The sequence below is a fragment of the Lissotriton helveticus genome, chromosome 5_1 (assembly GCF_964261635.1).
Source record: "Lissotriton helveticus chromosome 5_1, aLisHel1.1, whole genome shotgun sequence".
Lineage (NCBI taxonomy): Eukaryota > Metazoa > Chordata > Amphibia > Caudata > Salamandridae > Lissotriton > Lissotriton helveticus.
Window position 1 is genome coordinate 222,492,850 of NC_136065.1, and position 23,462 is coordinate 222,516,311.

The 23,462-nt window shown below is 48.6% G+C and overlaps 1 protein-coding gene across 1 annotated transcript in view; it reads right to left on the minus strand.

Annotated features, from left to right (window-relative positions):
- Window positions 1-23,462, minus strand: part of UAP1L1 (UDP-N-acetylglucosamine pyrophosphorylase 1 like 1) — a 149,872-nt gene that overhangs the window by 93,857 nt on the left and 32,553 nt on the right. The window contains exon 3 of the mRNA XM_078642046.1: window positions 955-1,130. Coding sequence (XP_078498172.1) covers window positions 955-1,130 — 176 coding nt within the window. The remainder of the gene's footprint in view (window positions 1-954; window positions 1,131-23,462) is intronic.

Here is a 23,462-nt window from a genome sequence, read left to right on the forward strand (position 1 = left end):
TATCCAGGACCTACAGATGCTGAAGGACTCCAGGGGGCAACTCAATTCTGCTGCTGCCTGCCAGCAACAAAAGGTTGTGTTTGCTGCTAGTGAATCATCTGCAAGAAGCGGAAGAGAGCCGAGGCCTGCATGAGGTGAGACTGTTTAAAACACTTGAACTGAGCCCACTTGCTATTGAAATGGGGTATCGATGCCAGATCTCAATTCATGCTGCATATTCACTTTTGACATACAAGAGTAGGAACACCTGGGAAGAAGGGGGTCGTAGCCAAGGCTCACCAACGCTAGCACCAAAACAAGTTTGTATCTGCTGACATTATCTGTTTTGTATTCCATTTGTACAGTGTGTATCAAAGTATGTTTTTTTATCCAAGTAAAGCACTGGGCGGGACATTTAGTTATTGCACTACTGGGTGGATGTTGAGTCCCGAGTACCCACACTACCTCTGAGAAGCCTATGAGTGGCCCGCCATTGCTGCCACCAACAGTCAAGTGCTGAAGGGCTTGAACTTGGCTCAATCATAGGCAAATCAACCCAGCCTCCAATGCAAATGACTGAGTGGCGCCTGCTCTCCATGTATACCCCAAACAGGGTTTGACAACGTTGCTGTGTCCTTTCTGCCTCCTCTATGAAAACCACTATGTGGGTGAAATGGCATTATCAACAGAGTAACTTTTACTACCTCAGGCATATTAAATCGGTGAAAAGGGACACTGGTTTAGACAAAATGTGTTGTGCATAGAGGCCAGTGACGTGGACACCTTTTAGCAGTGTTACAGTAGGAGTTGGGGGAACAATGGGGGGGGGGGATTAATAGAGTACAATGCATTCTTAGTGCCTGTAACGAGTAGGCTTTTAGAGTAGCAAACTCACACTTTCATATTGCTGGTCATCAGAAAACAGCTAAGTAGAATATCAAGTTTAGAAAAGGATGGTTCAGTTGAACTGTATACCTGGAGCCATAGCAAGCTTGTCCTTCTGTTCCAGGATGGCCTTCCCATCGAAAGTCACAGCTGGCAGCATCCTCTGCTCAAACATGATAACGTTGGACTTATCCAGGTGAAAGTAGTTGTGTTCTACAAAGAACTTCTCTGTGGGGCCTAAAGTGAACTCGCTTGTCATAATGTACCTAAAACACAGAAATGCACATTTTCAATTAACGGTATATCACTAAGTTTAGTACAGTGCCCTCCCTAGAGCACTTAAACAAACAACCCTGTACAAGGATGACTGCACGACCATCTCCCTCTTTCAACTGAATTGGATAGCTGATATGCCATTTTTTCAAAATGGTCTAAAGAGTTTTCGCAGTTTACGCACCTTATCAGACAGGTCAACCCCATGAAAGGCTACATCTCTCCAAAAAGCTGAATAACTATGCTTCCTCCCGGTTTCCTATCCTGTCCCTTCCAGAGTGCCAGTTCCCTGGATTGACAAAGCTTAACAGAATCGCTTGTAGTGTTTAGAAACATTTACTCATCATTAAACAACCTGAGTGGTGGGCCTAACACAGAATCACCATGATCTATTTTTCAACAGTGAAAGAGGAGAATACCTGAAAAGAAGGGTTGATGTAAAGGTGTTGAATTTCCAGCAATAGAAGACAGGAAAGAATAAGTGAGCCTGTACATTCGGCAAAGTACCTGTCCATTCCAAGTCTAAAGATACAATGGAAATGTGTGTGATGAGTGGGAATGGACGGAATAACGCAGTAGATTCAGAGCCAAGGGAACCCTTGGGGTAATGTGCATAGTACGAATAGTATTACACATACTAATGCTGAACAAAATTCCTTAGGACCACTCGTCAGCTCTACCAATCGATTTCCTCAACACAAGTGTTGAGATCTGGAGTAATCTCTGGACTCGTGTGCAGTAACAAGATTTGAAGACTAATGAAATGTGGAAGTGACAAATTGGAATATCAACATCTGCTCAATTGTTGGATGCCATTGCTAAACAGGCACCTGCTAAGCTACAAATGGACCCACTGAGAAGAGTAGGCCAAGTGGCCAGAAAAATGGGAATACAAGTAAATAAATCTCAGCATCCTAGAGATCATATTCAGGGATCTCAAAGCCAGTCTCATGTCGCTCCCTTGAAGGGCATTCCAAAGCCTACTGAAACATTTAAAGACTCTGGGATTGAGCCTCTTGAGCAACTGTTAAAACCAGGCTCCCAAAGCAAGACTATTTTCACCTGAATGTCAGAAAAGCAATGCCCCAAAGCCTCAGGCATGTGGCGGGAGAACGATTAGCAAGGTCACATAAGATGGGTATGCCCTGCACCCAAGAAAGAAAGAATTAATTACTCCTCCTGTGTGTGGGTATGTCATTCCAACTATCCGGAGTCTAGATTTGAAAATCAGAACAGCATATATTGGTCTCCTCACATGAGGCAGTGAGTGCCCAAACCACCTTACCATGCACCCACAGTAAAGTTAACTGGGTGATTAGTAAGTTCATTAAACATATTTTGGCTAAAATCTTTACAGTAGATTCAACATTTAAAAGCAGAAACGGGAGCCACGAGACTGCCACGTATTAAGTTAAGTATACATTACAAGTGAAAAACAATCAACCAGCGACTGCTACAGCAAATAGATTGTAAAAGCACCAATAACTTTCACCAGGAATAAAAATATCAGCAAGGGTGTAGCATGACGTGAAGTGGTGGAGAGTGTGATGAGCGTTCTGATCCAGGACTCTTCACGCTCTTCGTAAATTCAGGCTGCTTGCAGTGCTCGAACTACCGTGAATTGGGTCCCATCAAGAGAACTCCAAATGGAAGGTGTACCTCCCGTTAACTTAACGGAGCCAATGAGGAAACTCTTAACCCCACGCCTAACCCCTGCCTCTGGGTCTGATACAGCAGCAAGAAGGTGGATAGCCTGCTTGTGGAGCACTCAGAGTGGGGTGCCAATGGCAAGAACAGGAAGCACCTATTCCAACAGTCTTTTCAAAATAATGTTATTCTTGGTGATTACATCTCAGCACCGCGATTCAGAGCAGGTTCCTAATGCTGCGAGGCCCAAGGCGCGCCAAAGGCATGCCCGTCTACGCCTGTCCGCGCCTGGACGCACACAGCACCAGAACCCCTGGGCCCCACCGAAACCAAGAAACCAGACTGAGATACGCCACCGCCACCCTCCATGCACTCAACACCGTCCGACCATCCGCCTGTTACCGAGCCACCCCGAAGCGCACCCACGGACCCTTCACCTGCCAAACCTGCAAATACACCTGCCTCCGAACCTGCACCCCAACCTCCGGACCAGGCAACAACAACAACCACCTCAAGTGCATCCTACTCAACACCCGCGACGTCCACAAGCACACCATCAAACTCTGGGACCTCCTCGATACAACAGCGCCGGACATCGCCTTCCTCACGGAAACCTGGATGAACGACTCCTCTGCCCCCAACATCGCCATAGCCATCCCCGACGGCTACAAGATCATCCGGAAGGACCGCATCAACCAAACCGAAGGAGGAATCGCCATCATCTACAGGAACACCATCAGCGACACAACCAACTCCGAAAACACCCTCCCTGCCGCCGAACACCTACATTTCCAGATCCACACCGACCCAAAGACCACCCTCAGAGGAACCCTCATCTACAGACTCCCGGGCCCACGCACACAATTCAGTGAAGCCATCGCCGACTTCATCAGCCCACATGCCCTCGCCTCATCAGACTACATCCTCCTAGGGGACCTGAACTTCCACCTGGAGAACAACAGCGACAACACCACCACCCTGCTCGACAACCTCGGACTCAAGCAACTGGTGAATACCCCCACCCACTACGCCGGCCACACCCTCGACCCCATCGTCTCTGCCTGCGGCCACGTTACCTTCAGCCACTCCACCAGACTACACTGGACCGACCACAGCTGCATCCACTTCACCTTGAAGAAGACCACTTCCCACCACCGCCCTCAACAGACCCCGCACAGATGCTGGAGCAAAGTCACCACAGACCAGCTAGCCACATCACGGAGCCAGAACCCACCAATCGACACCGCTGACGCCAACGACGCAGCCCGCAACCTCACACAGTGGATCACCAACTGCGCCAACGCCCTTGCACCACTGAAGAACCCTCAAGGCAAGCCCGGCAACAGGAAAGCCACATGGTTCACCTACGACCTCATAGAATCAAAGAAATCCTGCCGAACCCTCGAGAAAACCTGGCGCTGCGAACAGACGACAGAAAACCTGACAGCCCTCAAGAACGCCACTCGCAAACACCACCAGCTGATCCGCACCACCAAAAATATATCATTCAAAGAGCGGCTGGACAACAACATACACAACAGCAAGGAACTCTTTAGCATCGTAAAAGAGCTCTCCAACCCCAGCGCCAGCAGCAAGGACATCACACTGTCACAAGACCTCTGCAACTTCCTCGCCACGTACTTTCACCGCAAAATCGCTGATATACACGACAGCTTCGGGGCCCAGACTCCGCCTCCAGCCACCAAACCAACACCCCCTACCACCACCCTCAACGCTTGGACTCCCATCAGCACTGAAGACACCACCCATGTTATGAACACCATCCACTCCGGCTCTCCCTCTGACCCATGCCCTCACCACATCTTCAACAAAGTCGACACCACCATCGCACCCCACCTCCGGAACGTCATAAACCACTCCTTCACGTCCACCACCTTCCCAGAGAGCTGGAAGAACGCAGAGATCAACACCCTACTGAAGAAACCCACAGCGGCCCTAAAGACCTGAAGAACTTCCGCCCCATCTCTCTTCTTCCCTTCCACGCAAAAGTCATCGAGAAGACCGTGAATAAACAGCTGACCGCATTCCTCAAGACAAATGGCACCCTCGACCCATCCCAGTGCGGATTTTGAGCCAACCACAGCACCGAGACTGCCCTCATCTCAGCAACCGACGACATCAGGACACTGCTTGACAACAGGGAAACAACCGCTCTCATCCTCCTAGACCTCTCAGCTGCCTTTGATACCGTCTGCCATCGCACCCTAATAACCCGCCTCCACAACGCTGGGATCCAAGGTAAAGCCCTGGACTGGATCACCTTGTTCCTATCCAACAGAACCCAGAGAGTCCGCCTCCCTCCCTTCTGCGGCCACCAAGATCATCTGCGGCGTACCCAAAGGCTCTTCGCTCAGCCCAACCCTAATCTACATGAGCCCCCCTCGCACGCAGACACAACCTCAACATCATCTCCTACGCCGACGACACCCAACTGATACTCTCCCTCACCAAAGACCCAGCCACCGCCAAGATCAACCTCCAGGATGGAATGAAAGACGTCGCGGAATGGATGAAGCTCAGCCATCTGAAACTGAACTCAGACAAGACGGAGGTCCTCATCCTCAGACCATTCCCATCTGCCTGGGACAACTCCTGGTGGCCCACAGCGCTGGGCACCGCACCGACACCTACGGACCACGCACGCAACCTGGGATTCATCCTGGACTCCTCTCTCACGATGACCAAGCAAGTCAACGCCATCTCATCCTCATGCTTCAACACCCTGCGCATGCTCCGAAAGAACTTCTGGTGGATCCCGACCGGAACTAGAAAGACTGTCACCCAGGCCCTCGTCACCAGCCGACTGGACTACGGGAACGCCCTATACACAGGAACCACAGCCAAACTCCAGAAAAGACTCCAGTGTCTACAGAACGCATCATCCTCGACATCCCTCGCCACTACCACATACCTGCCCACCTGAGAGACCTACACTGGCTCCCCGTCAGCAAAAGGATCACGTTCAGGCTCCTCACCCACGCACACAAAGCGATTGACGACATGGGTCCCAAATACCTCAACAACCGCCTCACGTTCTACACTCGCCAGCTCTGCTCCGTTAGCCTCGCCCTCGTCCCACGGATTCGCAGAACCACCACCGGAGGAAGATCGTTCTCCTACCTGACTGCCAAGACATGGAACACCCTCTCTGCCCACTTACGACTGACCCAGGACCATCTCACCTTCAGGTAACACCTCAAGACCTGGCTATTCGAGCAGTAACAGCACCCCCCTCCCTTCAGCGCCTTGAGACCCTTACGGGTGAGTAGCACGCTCTATAAATGTTTTGATGATTGAAAGTACACGCTTCTGGAAACGGTGCCGGACTCCTTCAGACGGTTTCTCTCTTTAAAATACCACAATTAGAAACACCTGTTCACAATACTAAACCCAGGGCTTTAAGTGGGCCAGGGCTCTAAGTGGGCCGGGTCTGAACCCCGGCAGTTTTTTTTAAGGGGGCCTCGAAACGGGTCTCTATCGGGCTCTGTTTTGTGCTCACTTCTCACTAGGGGAGAAGTTACGGCATGACGTCATGCCAGGAGAGTGTGCAGGGGAAAGGAAGTCCTTTAAAGAGAGTCATTTTATCTCTGGATTTCCCTTCTCTTTTTGAAACTCGGGAGCAACAACATTGTCGTGGTGTCAGCAGTGCTTTAAGTGGAAGCTTTTCCAATATTATGTACAACAAGCCATAGTTGCTGGTTGTCTTATGCAACTAACAACCATTGACAAAGCCACTAGTTCTGCCTTGTTATAGGTATGAGGTTACTTGTATCATATATCTGGATGCAATGACAGAAACCCCAAAATACAAGTCAGGCGGCACACTATGCTAAATACAAATTTTTACCTTATGTGTTTTTAGCCACTCCCTTAATTACATTTGTCACCCCCTTTTGAGAGAACCTCCCCCCTGCCCCCCCCCCAGTTTTTTCATCCCACTTAAAGCCCTGAGACCGATCTAGAACCCTTATCAAACATAAAATTGTAGATGGGAGAACTGTGAATAAACGTAATGTTTTTCACCTACAGCATGTAGTGACATTGTAGACCATACAAACTTCGCTCCTGTCCATTTTATGTCACTCGGACTCCTTTGGTGAAAAACATTTCAGTATCCACGGCTGCCCAATTATAATTCTACACGTCAGACTGAAAGGAATTGAATATTGATTACATAAGCCGCTAAGATGTCGTCGAGTTGCTTGCAATTCGGAGGCACTGTCATCAGGGCACCTGGAATTATGCTGCAGGGGAGCACCAAATTAGACAGCAGGGTAGACTAAATTATGTGGCAAGCAAAGATAAACTATGCGGCATAATGCAGCACATTGTTTGGTAGAATAACTTCCTGATTTTGTAATTTTTACACCTAGTAATACTTTCTGGGTATTGATTTCTCCTCATTAGTACCAGTTTTAACAGCCAAATATAGAACTAAGCAACTGAAAGATGACCAGTTGACCTTTGAGAAGTGATTTCCACTGTGTGAAAACTCCGACTTTTTTTATTTAGAACACATTTTATTGAATTTTATATAGGCTCAGGGCTTTAAGTGGACCGGTGCGGAGCACCAGCAGTTTTTTCAAGGAGGCCACAAAGAAGGTCTCTATTGGGCTCTGTTTTCTGCCCTGGCGGTCTGTTTTTTTCCGGACTGCAGGGACCGCAGGCACATCGATGTGCGCTGCTCACCTTGCTCACTTCTCACACGTGGAGAAATTACGGCATGACGTCAGGCCAGGTGAGCGTTGTAGGTGAAGGGAAATCCTTTAAAGAGAGTCCTGATCTCTTTTTGAAATTCAGGCGCAGAAACATTGTTGTGGTGTCACCTGGGCTTTAAGTGGAAGCTTTTGCAATATTATATACAAGTCATAGTTGCTGCTTATTTATCTTTTAACACTAACAACCATTGACAAATCCAATAGTCCTGACTTGTTGTAGGTATGATGTTACTTGTTGCACCATATATCTGGATGCAATTACAGAAACAGCAAAATACAAGCCCGGCCGTACACTATGCTAAGCCCAGATTTTAAGCCACACCTTTAATTACACTGGCCACGCCCCTTTAAGAGACCTCCTTCCCCATTCTTTCATCCCACTTAAAGCCCTGAATAGGTTTCATCATGAAAGAGAATCCAAGCAATAACAATACAACTATGGAGCTTTTTACCCCATAGCCAAACAGTTCACGGCAGACTGCCCGTATAGGGCTAGATGTTATTATCCTACGTACCTACAGATTTCTTCCTCTAATGTCCCAGCCTGTGATTCCCTTGGAACACTTCTAATTCCCAGACAGTCTGCCCTTTTTCTCCAGATTTTTGTGTATTGTGCTTTCTGGTACATGTAGTCTTCAAATGTGCATTATTTGTAATTTGATCGCAAACCTTGTGAGCACAAGAGTAATATCGTCACCTGTTTTTCACATTTACAAATCAATCAATCAATCAATCATACCATTTGTATAGCGCACTACTCACCCGGGAGGGTCTCAAGGCGCTTGGGGTAGGGGGTATGCTACTGCTCGAACAGCCAGGTCTTGAGTTGTTTCCTGAAGGCGAGATGGTCCTGGGTTAGCCGAAGGTGGATGGGGAGGGAGTTCCATGTCTTGGCAGCCAGGTAAGAGAAGGATCTTCCTCCGGCGGTGGCTCTTCGGATGCGTGGTACGGCTGCGAGGGCGAGGCTGGTAGAACGTAGCTGGCGGGTGGGCGTGTAGAAGGTCAGGCGGTCGTTGAGGTACTTGGGGCCCAGGTCGTGGAGAGACTTGTGTGCGTGGGTGAGGACCCGGAACGTGATCCTCTTGTCGACGGGGAGCCAGTGCAGGTTCCTCAGGTGGTTGGAGATGTGGCTGCGTCGGGGGACATCCAGGATGTGTCGGGCGGAGGCGTTCTGGATGCGCTGGAGTCTTTTCTGTAGCTTGGCTGTGGTTGCGGCGTAGAGGGCGTTTCCGTAGTCCAGTCGGCTGGTGACGAGTGCCTGGGTGACAGTCTTCCTGGTCTCGGTCGGGATCCAGCGGAAGATCTTGCGAAGCATACGTAGGGTGTTGAAGCACGATGAGGAGACGGCGTTGAATTGTCTGGTCATCGAGAGGGAGGAGTCCAGGATGAAGCCCAGGTTGCGTGCGTGGTCGGTTGGCTTGGGTGCGGTGCCCAGGGCTGGGGGCCACCAGGAGTCATCCCAGGCGGAGGGCGAAGATCCCAGGATGAGGACTTCCGTCTTGTCCGAGTTCAGTTTCAGGCGGCTGTCCTTCATCCACTCGGCGACGTCTTTCATCCCTTCGTGTAGACAGGTTCTGGCGGCGTCGGGGTCTCTGGTGAGGGAGAGGATCAGCTGGGTGTCTTCTGCGTAAGAGATGATGTTGAGGTTGTGCTGGCGTGCGATGGCTGCAAGAGGCCTCATGTAGACGTTGAAGAGGGTGGGGCTGAGTGAAGATCCTTGCGGGACGCCGCAGAGGATTCCGGTGGCCTCGGAGCGAAACGGGGGGAGGCGGACTCTGTGTTCTTCCGGCGAGGAACGAGATGATCCACTGTGGTGCCTTCTCTTGGATACCGATGTTGCTGAGGCGCTGGACTAGGGTGCGGTGGCAGACAGTGTCGAACGCAGCGGAGAGGTCCAGGAGGATGAGTGCCACTGTTTCCCCCTTGTCGAGCAGGGTCCGGATGTCGTCGGTGGCTGCAATGAGGGCGGTCTCGGTGCTGTGGTTGGCTCTGAAGCCGGACTGCGAGGGGTCGAGGGATCCGTTCGTCTCGAGGAAGGCGGTCAGCTGTCTGTTGACGATCTTCTCGATGACTTTAGCAGGAAAAGGGAGGAGCGAGATGGGGCGGAAGTTTTTGAGGTCGGTGGGGTCCGCTGTAGGTTTCTTCAGGAGGGCGCTGAGCTCGGCTTGCTTCCAGCTCTCCGGGAAGGTGGCTGTGTTGAAGGAGGTGTTGATGATGTTCTGGAGTTGGGGTGCGATGGTGGAGTCGGCCTTGTTGAAGACGTGGTGTGGGCAGGGGTCGGTTGGTGATCCGGAGTTGATGGTGTTCATCGTGCGGGTTGTGTCTTCGGTGGTCACCGTGGTCCAGGTGCGAAGGGTGGCGGTGGGGGGCGTGGGTTCGACGGTTGGGTGCGTGGGTGGTGCACCGAAGCTGTTGTGGATGTCGGTGATCTTGCGATGGAAGAACGAGGCGAGGGAGTCGCAGAAGTCTTGTGACAGAGTGATGTCGTTGGTGCCGGTGCTGGGGTTGGAGAACTCCTTGACGATGGTGAAGAGTTCCTTGCTGTCGTGGGCGTTGTTGTCCAGTCGTTCCTTCAGGGATTTCTTCTTGGTGGTGCGGATGAGCTGGTGGTGCTTGCGGGTAGCGTGTTTGAGGGCGGTCATGTTGTCGGTGGTCCGGTTGAGGAGCCAGGCTTTCTCGAGGGTGCGGCAGGTCTTCTTGGAGTCCTTGAGTTCGTCGGTGAACCAGGATGCCTTCTTGCTTCTGGGTCTGCTGGGAGGGTTCTTTAGTGGCGCGAGGTCGTCGGCGCAGGTGGTCAGCCACTGTGTGAAGTTGCGGGCTGCTTCGTTGGGGTCCGTTGTGTTGGCGGGTGGGCTTTGGCTGAGGGAGGTGGTGAGCTGGTCCGCGGTGATCTTGCTCCAATTCCTGTGAGGTACCTGTTGCGGGTGGTGGCGGGTCGTGGTTCTTTTGAAGCTTAAGTGGACGCAGCTGTGGTCGGTCCAGTGGAGTCCGGTGGCGTGGCTGAAGGTGATGTACTTGCTGGAAGAGAAGACGGGATCAAGCGTGTGGCCGGCGTAGTGGGTGGGGGTGTTGACCAGTTGCTTGAGTCCGAGGTTGGCGAGGTTTTCCAGCAGGGCGGTGGTGTTGCGGTCCTTGTTGTTCTCCAGGTGGAAGTTGAGGTCCCCTAGGAGGATGTAGTCAGCGGAGGGGAGGGCGTGCGGGCTGATGAAGTCTGTGATGTCTTCGCTGAATTGTGTGCGTGGTCCCGGGGGTCTGTAGGCGAGGGTGCCTCTGAGGGTCGTCTTTGGGTCGGTGTGAATCTGGAAGTGGAGATGTTCGGCTGCGGCGAAGGAGTCGTTGGTGTCGGTCGTGATGCGGATGGTGTTCTTGTGGACGATGGCGATGCCTCCTCCGGTCTGGTTGATGCGGTCCCTCCTGATGATCTTGTACCCATCCGGGATGGCGATGTCGGGTGCAGAGGAGGCGTTCATCCAGGTTTCCGTGAGGAAGGCGACGTCCGGTGATGTAGCGTCGAGGAGGTTCCAGAGTTCCACGGCGTGTCTGTGGACGGAGCGGGTGTTGAGCAGGATGTTGAGCAGGATGCACTTCAGGTGGTTGCTGCTGGTGCTTGGCTTGGCGGGTGCGGTGCAGGTTCGGAGGCAAGTGAATTTGCAGGCTTTGCAGGTGAAGGGTCCGTGGATGCGTCTCGGGGTGGCTCGGCAGCAGGCGGGGTTCCGGCCGGCATTGAGTGCGTTGAGGGTGGCGGCGTCGTAGGTCCGTCGGGTCGTCTTGCTTCGGTGGGGGCCAGGGGTCCTGGTGCTGGGCGCGGGCCAGGTGCGGACGGGCGCAGACGGGCTTGCCTTTGGCACGCCTTCGGCGCACAATCAGCGCGCCCGCTGCGCGTCAACGCTGTGCGTGCGTGGGGGCGTCATAAGAAGGGAGCCGGGAGGGAGCGTGGGGCAACCGGGCCTGTTAAAGGCACAGTGGTCGCTCCAGAGAAGGTGGCAGGGTCCCCTTAAGAAGGGAGCCGGGAGGGAGGGTCCGGTGGGTGGCGGGAGCGTGGATCCAATCGGCTGTCGGGGTGCGGGGCCGCAGGGAGGCAGCGGCGGGAAAATCGAGTGCGGGCTGGCGGCGGGAAATCGAGTGTGGGCTGGCGGCGGCTCAGGCGCCTGTAGGAGATGCGGCGTGGAGAGCGGCAAACCAGGAAGCAGGGGTAAGGAGGAGCGTGGGGCGACCGGGCCTGTTAAAGGCACAGTGGTCGCTCCAGAGAAAGTGGCAGGGTCCCCTTAAGAAGGGAGCCGGGAGGGAGGGTCCGCTGGGTAGCTGGAGCGTGGATCCAATCGGCTGTCGGGGGGGCGGGGCCGCAGGGAGGCAGCGGCGGGAAAATCGAGTGCGGGCTGGCGGCGGGAAATCGAGTGTGGGCTGGCGGCGGCTCAGCGGCGGCTGGGGCGCCTGTAGGAGATGCGGCGTGGAGAGCGGCAAACCAGGAAGCAGGGGTAAGGAGGAGCGTGGGGCGACCGGGCCTGTTAAAGGCACAAAGGATATGAAATTCACCTTGTGCTGCCAAACTGCTTCATAAATAAGCATAATACATTGCATGTGTGCACGTATGTATATACTTCTTAAACACTTGCGCACGTACATGTGTATTTATATAAAATTTCAACTATTTAGCGGACAAGAATAGCGATACGAGCCCAACGGAACTCTGTGGACAAGAGGCTGCATCTGCATGTACAGTGCTCCGCTTTCGACCCACCTACTGCATTGTTTATTCATGCAAAGCTTGATACTGAAAGAGGTTGAGATGCAACGTATTTTAAACCTAGTGCAAGTCTCCTTACATATGTGTTTTCAGTAATAGTAATAAACCACAGTTTATGATTGTCGCTGATTGATATTTAAATCTACAGGTCACTCCCACTAGATGGCAACATTTAGAAGCAGTAAAGAGGGCATTTCTGAAAACTTAATTGTGTGAATGACCGGATTATTAACAGGATAATGTGCTGCATGACTAAACACTTATAAGGGCCTAAAGGCGAGACCTATTGGCTATGCCAACGCTCGTTTACAATCTATGTCTCACACAGCATACTGGTGGTTTCAGCACTTTTTAATTACTTGTACAATCAAAGTGAAATGAAAAGCAAATACAAATCAAAACTTGCTAAGGTAATCAAGTATAGTCAAGAACAGTTAGCACTGCTGCTGAAATGATCTATGCTAGCCATAGACTAATTGACGCATGTGATTTTAGCACTCATTTTAGTCCATAAAAAGCTTAATGGATAGCATATTTCAGGAGGTGTGTTCCTTGAATTCTGAAGTCTAGATAACCCTATCCAGTTCTTCTGCCATAAGCAGTAAGAGTACATGGATAACCCAATTAATTTGTGCAAGTCATCAAGCAATTGTCAAGCGGAATAAAACAGCCTAGATTGACCACAACTAAATAAAGCGCACACAATACATGAAAAAAAGAAAGGCCACAGCCTTTTACCTGAGCAGAAAAATGTAACTTTGTTCCGGTGGAGTAAATCTACAGTCTTCACAAAGTCCAGCATTTAAACAGAAAGCTCTGAATTTTCTTAGTGGGAATGAAGATTTAACTTAGAGGAATATCGGTGGCCAAGTATGGAACTAGACCTATGGTAAACCAGGATGATTGTCCACTCAAGCAGCAGGATGAATTAGATTGGAATCCGATATTAACACCGATAACGGGTTCACCAACATCAGTGTAATCCTTAAGTTCTGAAATATGCACTACCTTTTTAAAAATGACGTAGTGATTGAGTAAATGTAAATATACGTGCACTGGACCATGGCTCAGTATGTGGCGCTGATGGCAAATGACTCTTCAATTAATGAATGCAATTTGCTCTTTTGCAGCAATAATAGTTTGCAGAGCGGTTCAACGCTTCAGGGACCTTGAACTCGGAACAGTAACTGGCTGCAGATATACAAAAACCCATTTAGTAAAGAAGTTTAGCAATCTATGAAAAGGTTATTTTCAGAAAGATCTTTTTGTAGCACAGTGCAAGCTCTAATATTGGAACACAGACTTTTTTCTTTACTCGCATCTAATCAGGGCCAGGACCAGAGTTGCGAATTTGTATCTTTGAGAAGTTTACTGATGAAGTAATCTGGGTTTTGGAACAATGAGTTGCAGAAATGAGTCTCTTCCACATGAGGCTTTAGCTCATACGCATGGAACACAAACAACCACCAGCTGCCTGATTCGCTCTTGGAGGGCGATATATTTCTAGGAGCATCTCAGAGTCTCTTTATTCCCAGAGTCATCTTTCAAATTAGATGAGTGTATCCTTGTATGATTTTGTTTGCATCAATGCCTAAGGGTATGTATGGTGTAAGCAAATGCCACAGGCTGGTGATCAACAGGGCTGTAGAAACTGGCTTATTAGGATCCATCATCATCATAAAAACATCCGAACAGAACAGAAGAGATCGCCTAATATGCAAGATAAAACAAGCACTGGCAAAGCCAATAGGTGTTGCCTTTTAGCTTTGCCTACACAGATCATTTGCCTGCGCCAATGCATTTAGCCGATTTTACACATTGGCAAAAACAAAAAAAATATATGCTTATTTGTCTACGCTGAAGAGGGGTGGGGAGCGCATTACCCGGGAGATATAAATTAAAGGAGCCGATGACGCAGGGGTTAAACATTTTTTTTTAATGGACTGAGAGGAGGAGCAATTTGGAAATGATGAAGGGGTATGAGAGGGGAAAACAGCAGAGGGAAGTAAGCTGACATTTGAACTTGCAAATATTGCTAAAAGAGAAGAAGTTGTCCCTTGATTGGGGGCCGTGGAGAATACAGGTTTCCAATCCAGAGTATAAACAAGCTATGCAAAGGAGGAAGGGAAGGAAGGTTTGAGAGGGCGGGACAGAGATTAATCTTTCCGACTATGTTAGATTTGGGACAACATGGTCCACCAGTAATCCTCTCTGCCTAGAAGTGGAACTGTTTGTAGGACCAAAGGGGACAGTATAAAGCAGCCAGCCTCATTCTAATGAAGGAATATAAACTGTTTTTATTCAGACCTAACTCATCAGATACATACCATTGTGGCCATCTCTATGAGTCTGCACGTACAGGACACTGCCTATTCTGCATCCAGCCTTCGAATTGTGACATGTAGTATTTAAGGATTTGTATTTATTGTTGCAAGTGAAGCACAGCAGACAGTTACAACTGCATATTCATTAAATATCTGCTGCCTGCAGAAAAGTACTGGTGCTGTCCATTAAACCTATGGCAGCGTGGTGAAGAAGTGCTGGTACTATCTAAAACAGTGGTTCTTAACCTTTTTTTTTTTTTTTTTTACTTCTACAGACCCCACTCAATCACAGCTGAAAGCGAGGACACAAGACATTCCTACAATGTGCACCCCAATAATATACAAACAAGTACACACTATATGAACTTGGCACATCTATTTTCCTCTGCAACTGCATATTTGTTTAGAAGAGCAACTACAAACCGATAAGACCCTGGTTGTATTACAAAGCAATAGTTATTTGTGTGAAATCACACCTCTTAGCAGATGGCTTGGGGCAAAGGTAGTAACTGGGCTGACACTGGCCTCACACAGAGACGGGGCAATCAAGCTGCGTAAGGACAAAGCTGGAGTCAAAAGGTGGCAAAGACAGCAATTACATAACAGCTAGAAGACCAAGTGATCATTATGTCAGAGTACAGATTGCCTACTGCGAAGTGGTACTTTGTCTGTGGATTTATTTCAGCTCTGCGGAAAAATGCAGGCATGCCATTTTTTTAATACAGGAAGTCTAGGTGTTTGGAGTCTGTCAACACCCACCCATGAAAAATAGGAGTGGGAGAGCATGCAGACTTGAAGGACCTTTATCGGCAGTGTAACTGTGCATACATACATCACTAAGCGCTTGGAACACTGGCTCCTAAGTGTGCAGAAATGAATGGTGGTCTAGAAAACAAGCACTGGCGTAGCCAATAGGTCTCGCTTTTGGGATCTTATAAGTGTTTTAGCTATGCAACAGTTGATGTTGCACCAAGGATATTGTGCAGCATAACTAAATACTTATGAGGTCCCAAAAGCGAGACCTATTGGCTAAGCCAATGCTTGTTTTTGTGACACTAGGGAAGCTATCTTCTGTGGAAACAAGAGACCTGAGCTGTAAATCTAGGTTGTTCTCTTGAGCCCCTGTGGGTGTGTTCAGCCCCGTTTTATTCCATAAAACATGGGCTCTAAGGAACCAGCTTGTCACTACTATTGACCTCTTTATTTAAAGTTCCAGATTTTCAAAAAACATTGTTCGTCGAGCCTATTTAGTTGGTACAGCACCTCTGCCGCCATAGACAATTTACTCCTTGTGCACTCATCCCTCACAGGCCCTATAAGCAACACATTAATGAGACTGCGAACCCCCTCACAGCATAAATACCGCATCTAGGACCATGATAGGCCCCCTCACAACACGACGCAAGAGGCTGGGTAACACCAGTTTACCCGAGTTAAATGAAGTGGTCGGCAAAGCCAAAAACACTCCTCAAGGACTCCATCTTGGATCACAAACCAGTTGGAATCCACACAACATACATAACTGAACATATGCGTCATCACACAGACCTCGCACAGTATGTTGCCAGCTTGAGGGTGTCATACAAAAAAAAAAATAAAAATAATGCAAAAAGGGTCAGTCAGGCTGTGCGCATAGCATGACTTATGATAGATTGTCTTTCACTCCACATCTCTCTCTTCCAGCTTACCTTTCTGTTGTCGGCTACTTTAGAAGCACACAAAGCAAGCAGTTATAGTTTCAAAATGGAAACCATCTTGGATAAGGAACCCTAAAATAGACCGCAGCGAGTATATTTAAAAACACATAAGCCTTTATATATATTTTTAGCATTTGTTTTAAAAAAAAAATAAAGTTCTGTAAGCGCAGCCACTTGGCTGGTTCTTGTTTTCATTGGCTCTGATTGAATGTTATTGTCTTCTGGCGATTCTCTGGGGCAGAGGCCTGACTTTGTTGAATGAGCCAATTGTTTTCTTTTTGTGCTGCCCATCCAGTTGGCCCCTATCTGGTTCGGCTCAAACTGTTTTCACAGCCAGGGCATGCTGCCTTCTCTGTATCCTGACACTTAAAGTCCCACTGCTATCAAAGCAGCGCTGTGCTAGCTTGTCTGGCGAGGCCTGTGCAGCTGTGAAGCGCTGTGATAGCTTGTCTGGCGAGGGCTGTGCAGCTGTGACTTACAGCTTGAAACTATTACCTAAGTAATGGCCGCGCAGACCTTGAATTGCCTCTTATTCCCCTCGGTGCCATGTGTACAGTATACTGCATATATTTCTCTTGAACTGAGCGACTTGCTAGGGCACAGAATAGGGTCTTTTAACGGCTTTCTGTGCGTTTTAAGGCTCATTTTTCGCTCTACACTTTAACCCGCAGATTCTCCATGCATTCTTGTTTCATTTTTGCATTAGATATGGTTACCTCCGAAACAGAATATGTCAGAATGCAAATGCTTCAGTGTGGTACTTGCCACTTTTTGCTCACTGTGTATTTTTGAGCTGGTTTATAATTCTAACTAAGACGGCGTTAATTGGGAACCTGTAACTAGAGGTAGGAGAATTGTTTACGGAAATTATCGGATGAAAAATGAAATTATATTGAAAGTTCCCTGTGTGTCACAAGTTTCTCTTTATTAAAAAACAAAACCAAATTCCAATTTGCGGTTTTGTCTCTGAAAAATAAACTATCGAGCAGGTCAAAAGAACATGGGTCTCGTCTCTACGTTCTGCTTTGCGGAAAATGTATTCGCCATGTTGGTAGATACAGTTTTGGGAAACAGTTCTCTATCAGATTGAGTGGAATCTATCAGTAGGTGGTGTCTGCAATTGGGGCAAAGGCAATGATGTCTGCCAACCCAATGGTATGGTGGGCCACTCGCCGGGGCCTTTGTGACCCTAGCATTCTTATCAAAATAGTTCTGTAGATTCATAATATACACAATGTACTTGATGGTCTCAACCGTTCTTTTTTTCTTTATTCACCTGCGCACAATGAGTCTACATCTCCTCCCCCCACCCCCCAAAATATTGCCAACTTAAGTCACCATCATGTCGGCTGTTAACACTCAGAATGAAACCCTCTTCCTTTCCTCTTTATAGTCGTAAATGTGGTCTAGGACCGGTCACCTCTCTACCTCGCAGAGACCACACATGATCTCTAAACAACCACTGCCCCATGAATAGTTGAAAGAGCTCTTACCGACATGGACGGAATAGCTCTATAAATTTGTAGACCAGGCCAGCAAGACTAGTATCCTGGAGTCTCCCAAAAGGACATCAACTTTAATTAATGAGCCATCAAGTTTGTATAAAGCACCGCTCGCACCCACGTGCCACTTTCCACAACCTTGGTTTATTTTAACACTCCAACTACCTGATTATTGTGCAAAGGGCTTGCCGCGTGCAAGCTAAAGATAAACATCATCTATTTCTTTGATTGGCACATTAATCCAGTACCAGTCTCTTAATTCTAGAGCTCCTTATGCTTTCTTTTAGCTAAATGTGGAATGTGTTTTACTACTAAAGCCCCGTAAAAGAAAGAAACAAACAGTTTGGCAAGAACCAGCGCGCGCCTCGCTCCTCACTTACTGAAAACCATGACTTGAAGAAACGGTTCACAACATCTTTTTTCTTTCATTTAGTTGCTTCCCTGTGAAATGGATCCAAAAAAGAACCAGCAAACGCCTGGCGCTGAAAGTAAAAAAAAAAAAAACGCGATGGGAGAGGAGGAGGCAGCAGGGGTAGGGGAGAGAGGAGAGGCCCTTCGGCTATTTCCCTTGCGGGAGCAAGCAGGAACCACATGTTAAAGCTCGCTCCCGCAAGGGAATCGCCAAATGTGCACGTGCTGCATTCAAAGCAATGCAATGCGTGCACGTTTTTGACTGAAAAACAGAATCCATTGCTAAAGGTCTTTTTCCTATGCAGCGCATCCACGCTGCGTAGGCGAGACCTAATCATAAACAATTACAAATATTTTTGTAAGAGGATTGCTAGTCCAGGTCTGAGCCCATCTGGATGCGAACAGAGACTATACTTTAGACATATAGCGCTATTGTTACATAAAGAAACTATTATCCTTGTCAAAGGAACCAACTTCATTTAATTATTTAGCTAAAAATTCTTGCGAGTGAGTATTGACCGAAAAAAGCAGTTTGAGGTCCTATGCGTCCGAGGACTCCTTGAACAGACACTGCAGACCTGCAGGGATCTACTAAGAACATGTCCAGGACCGCAGGTATATAATAAATACAGCAGCCCAGCTGAAACAGGATTGGTACTATTGATACTGTTTTTGGGACTTTACTGGCAACTCCTTTTCAGACAAACAAACTATTGTACTCACATTATCATGATATTGTCGGCCCGCAATAATGCAGGATTGAACAGGATTTATTAGTTTATAAAAAGATGGTGTACAATCACATGGCCAGGATTTTTAAACAGTTTAGAATAAGTGCTCATAAGGACCCAACATAAGTATTAAGAATATATTTGCCTCCTCCACTGAAGGAGAAACGCCACCCAGCTCACCAAAACTGTTAAATAAAGCTGCAAGCTTAGGAGCTGGAGTACGTGCAAAGGATCAGTAAACACTTGCCGCCAATCATTCTGGGCCATTACCTAGTCTCAGGGTCGAGACAACTGCCATCATTTGATCACTTGTTTTAGGGGTTTCGGTGCTTCCCTCTGGGCTGGTGAGATGCGCTTCATAGTACTTTGGTCTAAGAAATCAACTTGTAGAGTCAGGTGAAGAGCCTTCTGTATATACGAGGAGTAGGAGGAACAGAATTCCTTCAGATGCTTATTTTGAAAAGTAGATGTATTCCCTAAGAAAAGATTACCTTTAGCATATTGTTACTTACAAGTCTTACGCTGAGCAGGCATCGTAGTTATAAGCCTACCATTTCCCCTTGATCATAATTTTTCTCTCTCAACTGGAATGTCATCTCGGCTATATTGGTGGTCAAAGCTTTGAACGTTCACTGCGAAGCCATAACCCTGCAGAGTAAGGGTAGCAAAGGTTTCACCAAGTGTTTCCCATTCCCAAATGCATTTCCCCTCTCACCGCTGAACTGCAGGAGCACCACATACATGCAACCTCAATCTCCTATGAATAATTGTCAAGAATTCCACCATTTTAGGGTGCTGGCTGGATCCAAGACCCAGTCTCTCAGCATGATGGGTTGTAGCCTCCACCTACAATGTTTGTGTTCGTCGGAGGTCAGAGCAAGTCAACAGAGCATGGTCTGAAAATGTAATGGAGTATATTTTCGCTCACCTGATGTCTGCAACAAGGCTGTGGCCAATTAGTATGTAATCTGCCCTTAATTATGGGTGTGGAAAAAGAAGGTTCAGTCATCACTGAACTCTCTCCAGAAATACAGAAGGCCCAAATCCCTCATGACAGCTTTCAACCTTTGAGAATGCACTAGTATGAGAATTAGGGGAACCTGATCTATCCAATTCCAGAGTACACCAACATTTGAAATAACCAGAAACTACTATATCACCAGCTGTGAAAGCTGCCAGGGTTAGAAAGAAGTCTTGTGAGAACCTATCCTGTCTCGCATTAGGAGCATAACCCACGGTTAGGATAATGATTCTATTCTGTAAGCATGCCATAACAAATTAAACCTCTTGTCTATTTGCTTTTTGAAAGACAAACAAATAACAATCTTGTTAAAGGTCAGGCTACCAACCGAATTAAAAGAACCTTAAGTATTGCCCGGCGGTGTCGCCTCTTAAACCCACAAGTTATTAACCAATGAAGAGGCAGGCGCTGGAGACTGGAAGGCAGGAAACAAGGTTTTTTTATTCTCTCCGGAGGAGAACACATCAGTTCGGACAGCAAGTATCGTCACGAGGTGCTCTAACCGCATCTCTGAGGCCTGGCCTCTTATACACAGGTTTATTGCTTTATTACATACAACACATTCTTGGCAATGCTTTGATGTACGGAGGGATATCCTCCGAATCTCCCCTTCAGGCCCGTTCCCACACACATTTACAGTTGAAGTCCTCACCCCGGTCACAACAGGTGATGACTACCGCGCAGCTGGACATTCCGCCGATTCATGGAATGTGGGGGTTTGGTCGGATCTCATAGGGTGAGGGCTTTGATCAACTCGGGGGTCCTTTGATGAGGGAAGCTTTCTACTGTACGGGGAGGGGCAAGGAACAGTATCGGCAGAGCTAGGTGTCGGCCTGGGAACGAGGAAGACAAACGGGCACACAGGAAAAAGGGGGTTTGCATCAAAGGCCTGGGACCATGAAAGGAATGAAGGGAAGTGTCGCGCTCGGAACAGGATGGGTTCCGAGGCAGAGCCGCGCTGAAGAGGGGTTTATGACCCAAGGCATGCGAGAGCGGAGGAGAGCAAGAGAGAAAGAGAGAGAGAAAGAGAGAGAGAAAGAGAGAGAGAAAGAGAGAGAGAAAGAGAGAGAGAAAGAGAGAGAGAGAGAGAGAGAAGGAAGAGAGAGAAAGAGAGAGAGAGAAAGAGAGAAAGAGAGAGAGAGAGAAAGAGAGAAAGAGAGAAGAGAGAAAGAGAGAAAGAGAGAGAGAGAGAAGAGAGAAAGAGAGAAAGAGAGAGAGAAAGAGAGAGAGAGAGAGAGAGAGAGAGAGAGAGAGAGAGAGAGAGAGAGAGAGAGAGAGAGAGAGAGAGAGAGAGAGAGAGAGAGAGAGAGAGAGAGAGAGAGAGAGAGACAGAGACACACACACACACACACACAGGCTATCGGCGAGGGGCAGGGAGGCCATGGTGCACAAAATGGCTGCCGCTTACGCGCACGAATGGGCCCAAGGAGAGCAAGATGGTGCCGATAACGTTGACATTTTCAGTCTAATCTTTAACAGTCCTCCCTTTTCAACATATCTAGCCAACTTGCCTACTCAATGTCAATCTTCATCAAATTCCCAACCTCGGCATCATATAATGCTCCCATGCGTTCATTTCCAAAGTCCACGGCCTTAGGGCAAATACAGTTTGCACATAATGAACACAGGGGTGGCAGACATTGAATTCCTAAGCATAGGCCACATATTACTACTACAGGAATTAGGATAATGGTGAACAGTCTCCAGCCCCAGTTCTTAACAGTGTTCCAGAACCAACCACCAAGCGACCATTCTTCCTGTTCCTGGTGGACTTCTGAAGAGAGTCTGTGAAGATGTTCGATGGCTTTGTACACTGAGGGCGAGTTGTCCGGTATGTATGTACAGCAGCTGGACCCAATAATGCGGCATGCTCCACCACGGTCCGCAAGAACCACATCTAGGACAAGGCGGTTCTGTAGGGCCACCAAGCGGACCGCTTGGAGTTCGGCGGTGTTGTTGGCAAAGATACCAGCTGTGATGTTCATTGTTGTCTCAACTGCCTGAGTCAAATGTCGGATGGCCCGGCTGTTTGCCATCGGGCCCCAAAGAGGAACAAGTCCCTTCATAGCATCGAGGAACTGCGCTCCTGTTGAGTCGGCTTGCTCAATGTCCTTGGCTCGTTTTTGCCTATGATGATTCGCTGGGGCCACATAAGTCGGAGGAAGGACGAAGGAGATGAAACAAGTGCCCCCCCAGCCTTTGGGGAGCCAGGTGTAGGCCTTTGTGCCGCAGACGAAATACATGTTTGGGGACGACACAAAGGAAGGTGGATCCGTAGTGTCCAAAGTTCGGGTAAATCGGCACGCGCTGCGGCCCACCAGCTGTGTCCCATGTCCTTCTATGCACATGTGGCCTGTGACGTTGATGACTGATAGGGCCACAGTCAGAGTGGCAGCTGTTCGTTTTCGCAGGTAGGAGAAGGTGGGTCTGGTTGGATTGTTGAACACCTGCATTTCAATTCGTTCTTTAGCAGGGATGTCCATGTGGATGGAGTCGTTGGAGGTCTGTGGGCAGAAGTGTGTCTTTGTTTTGTTTCGCCGGACCCCGTGGGAGAAAGGCGTTACGGTTTTGCTGGAGGTGGCATTGTCCTTATAGCTTTCTTGCAGGAGGATCAGCCAAGCAAGGCAGGAGCCATGAACCGAGAAGGGTGAGGGGATGAATGGTATCGAGTGTCCAGTGGCGTGGGGTAGCAACCCACAGATCCAACAGTTGGTGGCATTGGTGGCGAGATTGTGCTGGTGAAGGAGCTGTACGAAAGAGTTATTCCAAAACTCCTTTCGCCTCTCTCTGAGTTGGGGAGAGAGCGAAATCAGATAATGTTCCTTCGCGGTGATAGGCTGAGCAGTGGTCAGGAATGTTTCATGAGCAGGTGCATTTTCTTCCACAATCCAGAGTGTGGTCATGAGGAGAAAGCAAAAAAGGATTGCGATGAAGAGTGCAATTGTCTTTGAGCTGTGGAGTCTGTCTGTTCTTGGGTTTCTGTAGTGGGTATTTCCTGTTGTCTCCATCATCTTCTTATTTGGCGCTTCCATCATCTTCTTATCTGGCGCTTCCATCATCTTCATCTTCAAGGTGCTCGGTAGTGGGCAGAACCACAGACTTAGTTTAGCTTCTCTCCAGGCAGCCCTTGATTGCTTTGGGTCACCGTTTTGAGATTCAACTTAGTTTGTGGTCTACTTAGCCGAAGCTCCCTCCTTTCGACGCAGGAAATACCCTTCTCTGGATGGCACAGTGGGATCAGAGAATCTTGAAAGTTCAAGTGCTTCGGTATCAGGATAGCAGGTTAGTGACGGTCGGTCCTTGTTCAGGAGCTCTTCTTGGTCGCCGATGTTTTCTGTCGTGGCCAGGGTCGGGGAGACCTTCTTACAGTGGTGCGCGTGCAGCCAATGCCTTTTCCCCTCCACACGAAGAGCCGTCCGGGTGGTGATTAACACTTGCCAGGGGCCCGTCCACCGGGGTTCCAAACTTTTCGTCCGCTGAAAGTTTCGGATCAGCACGAAATCCCCGGG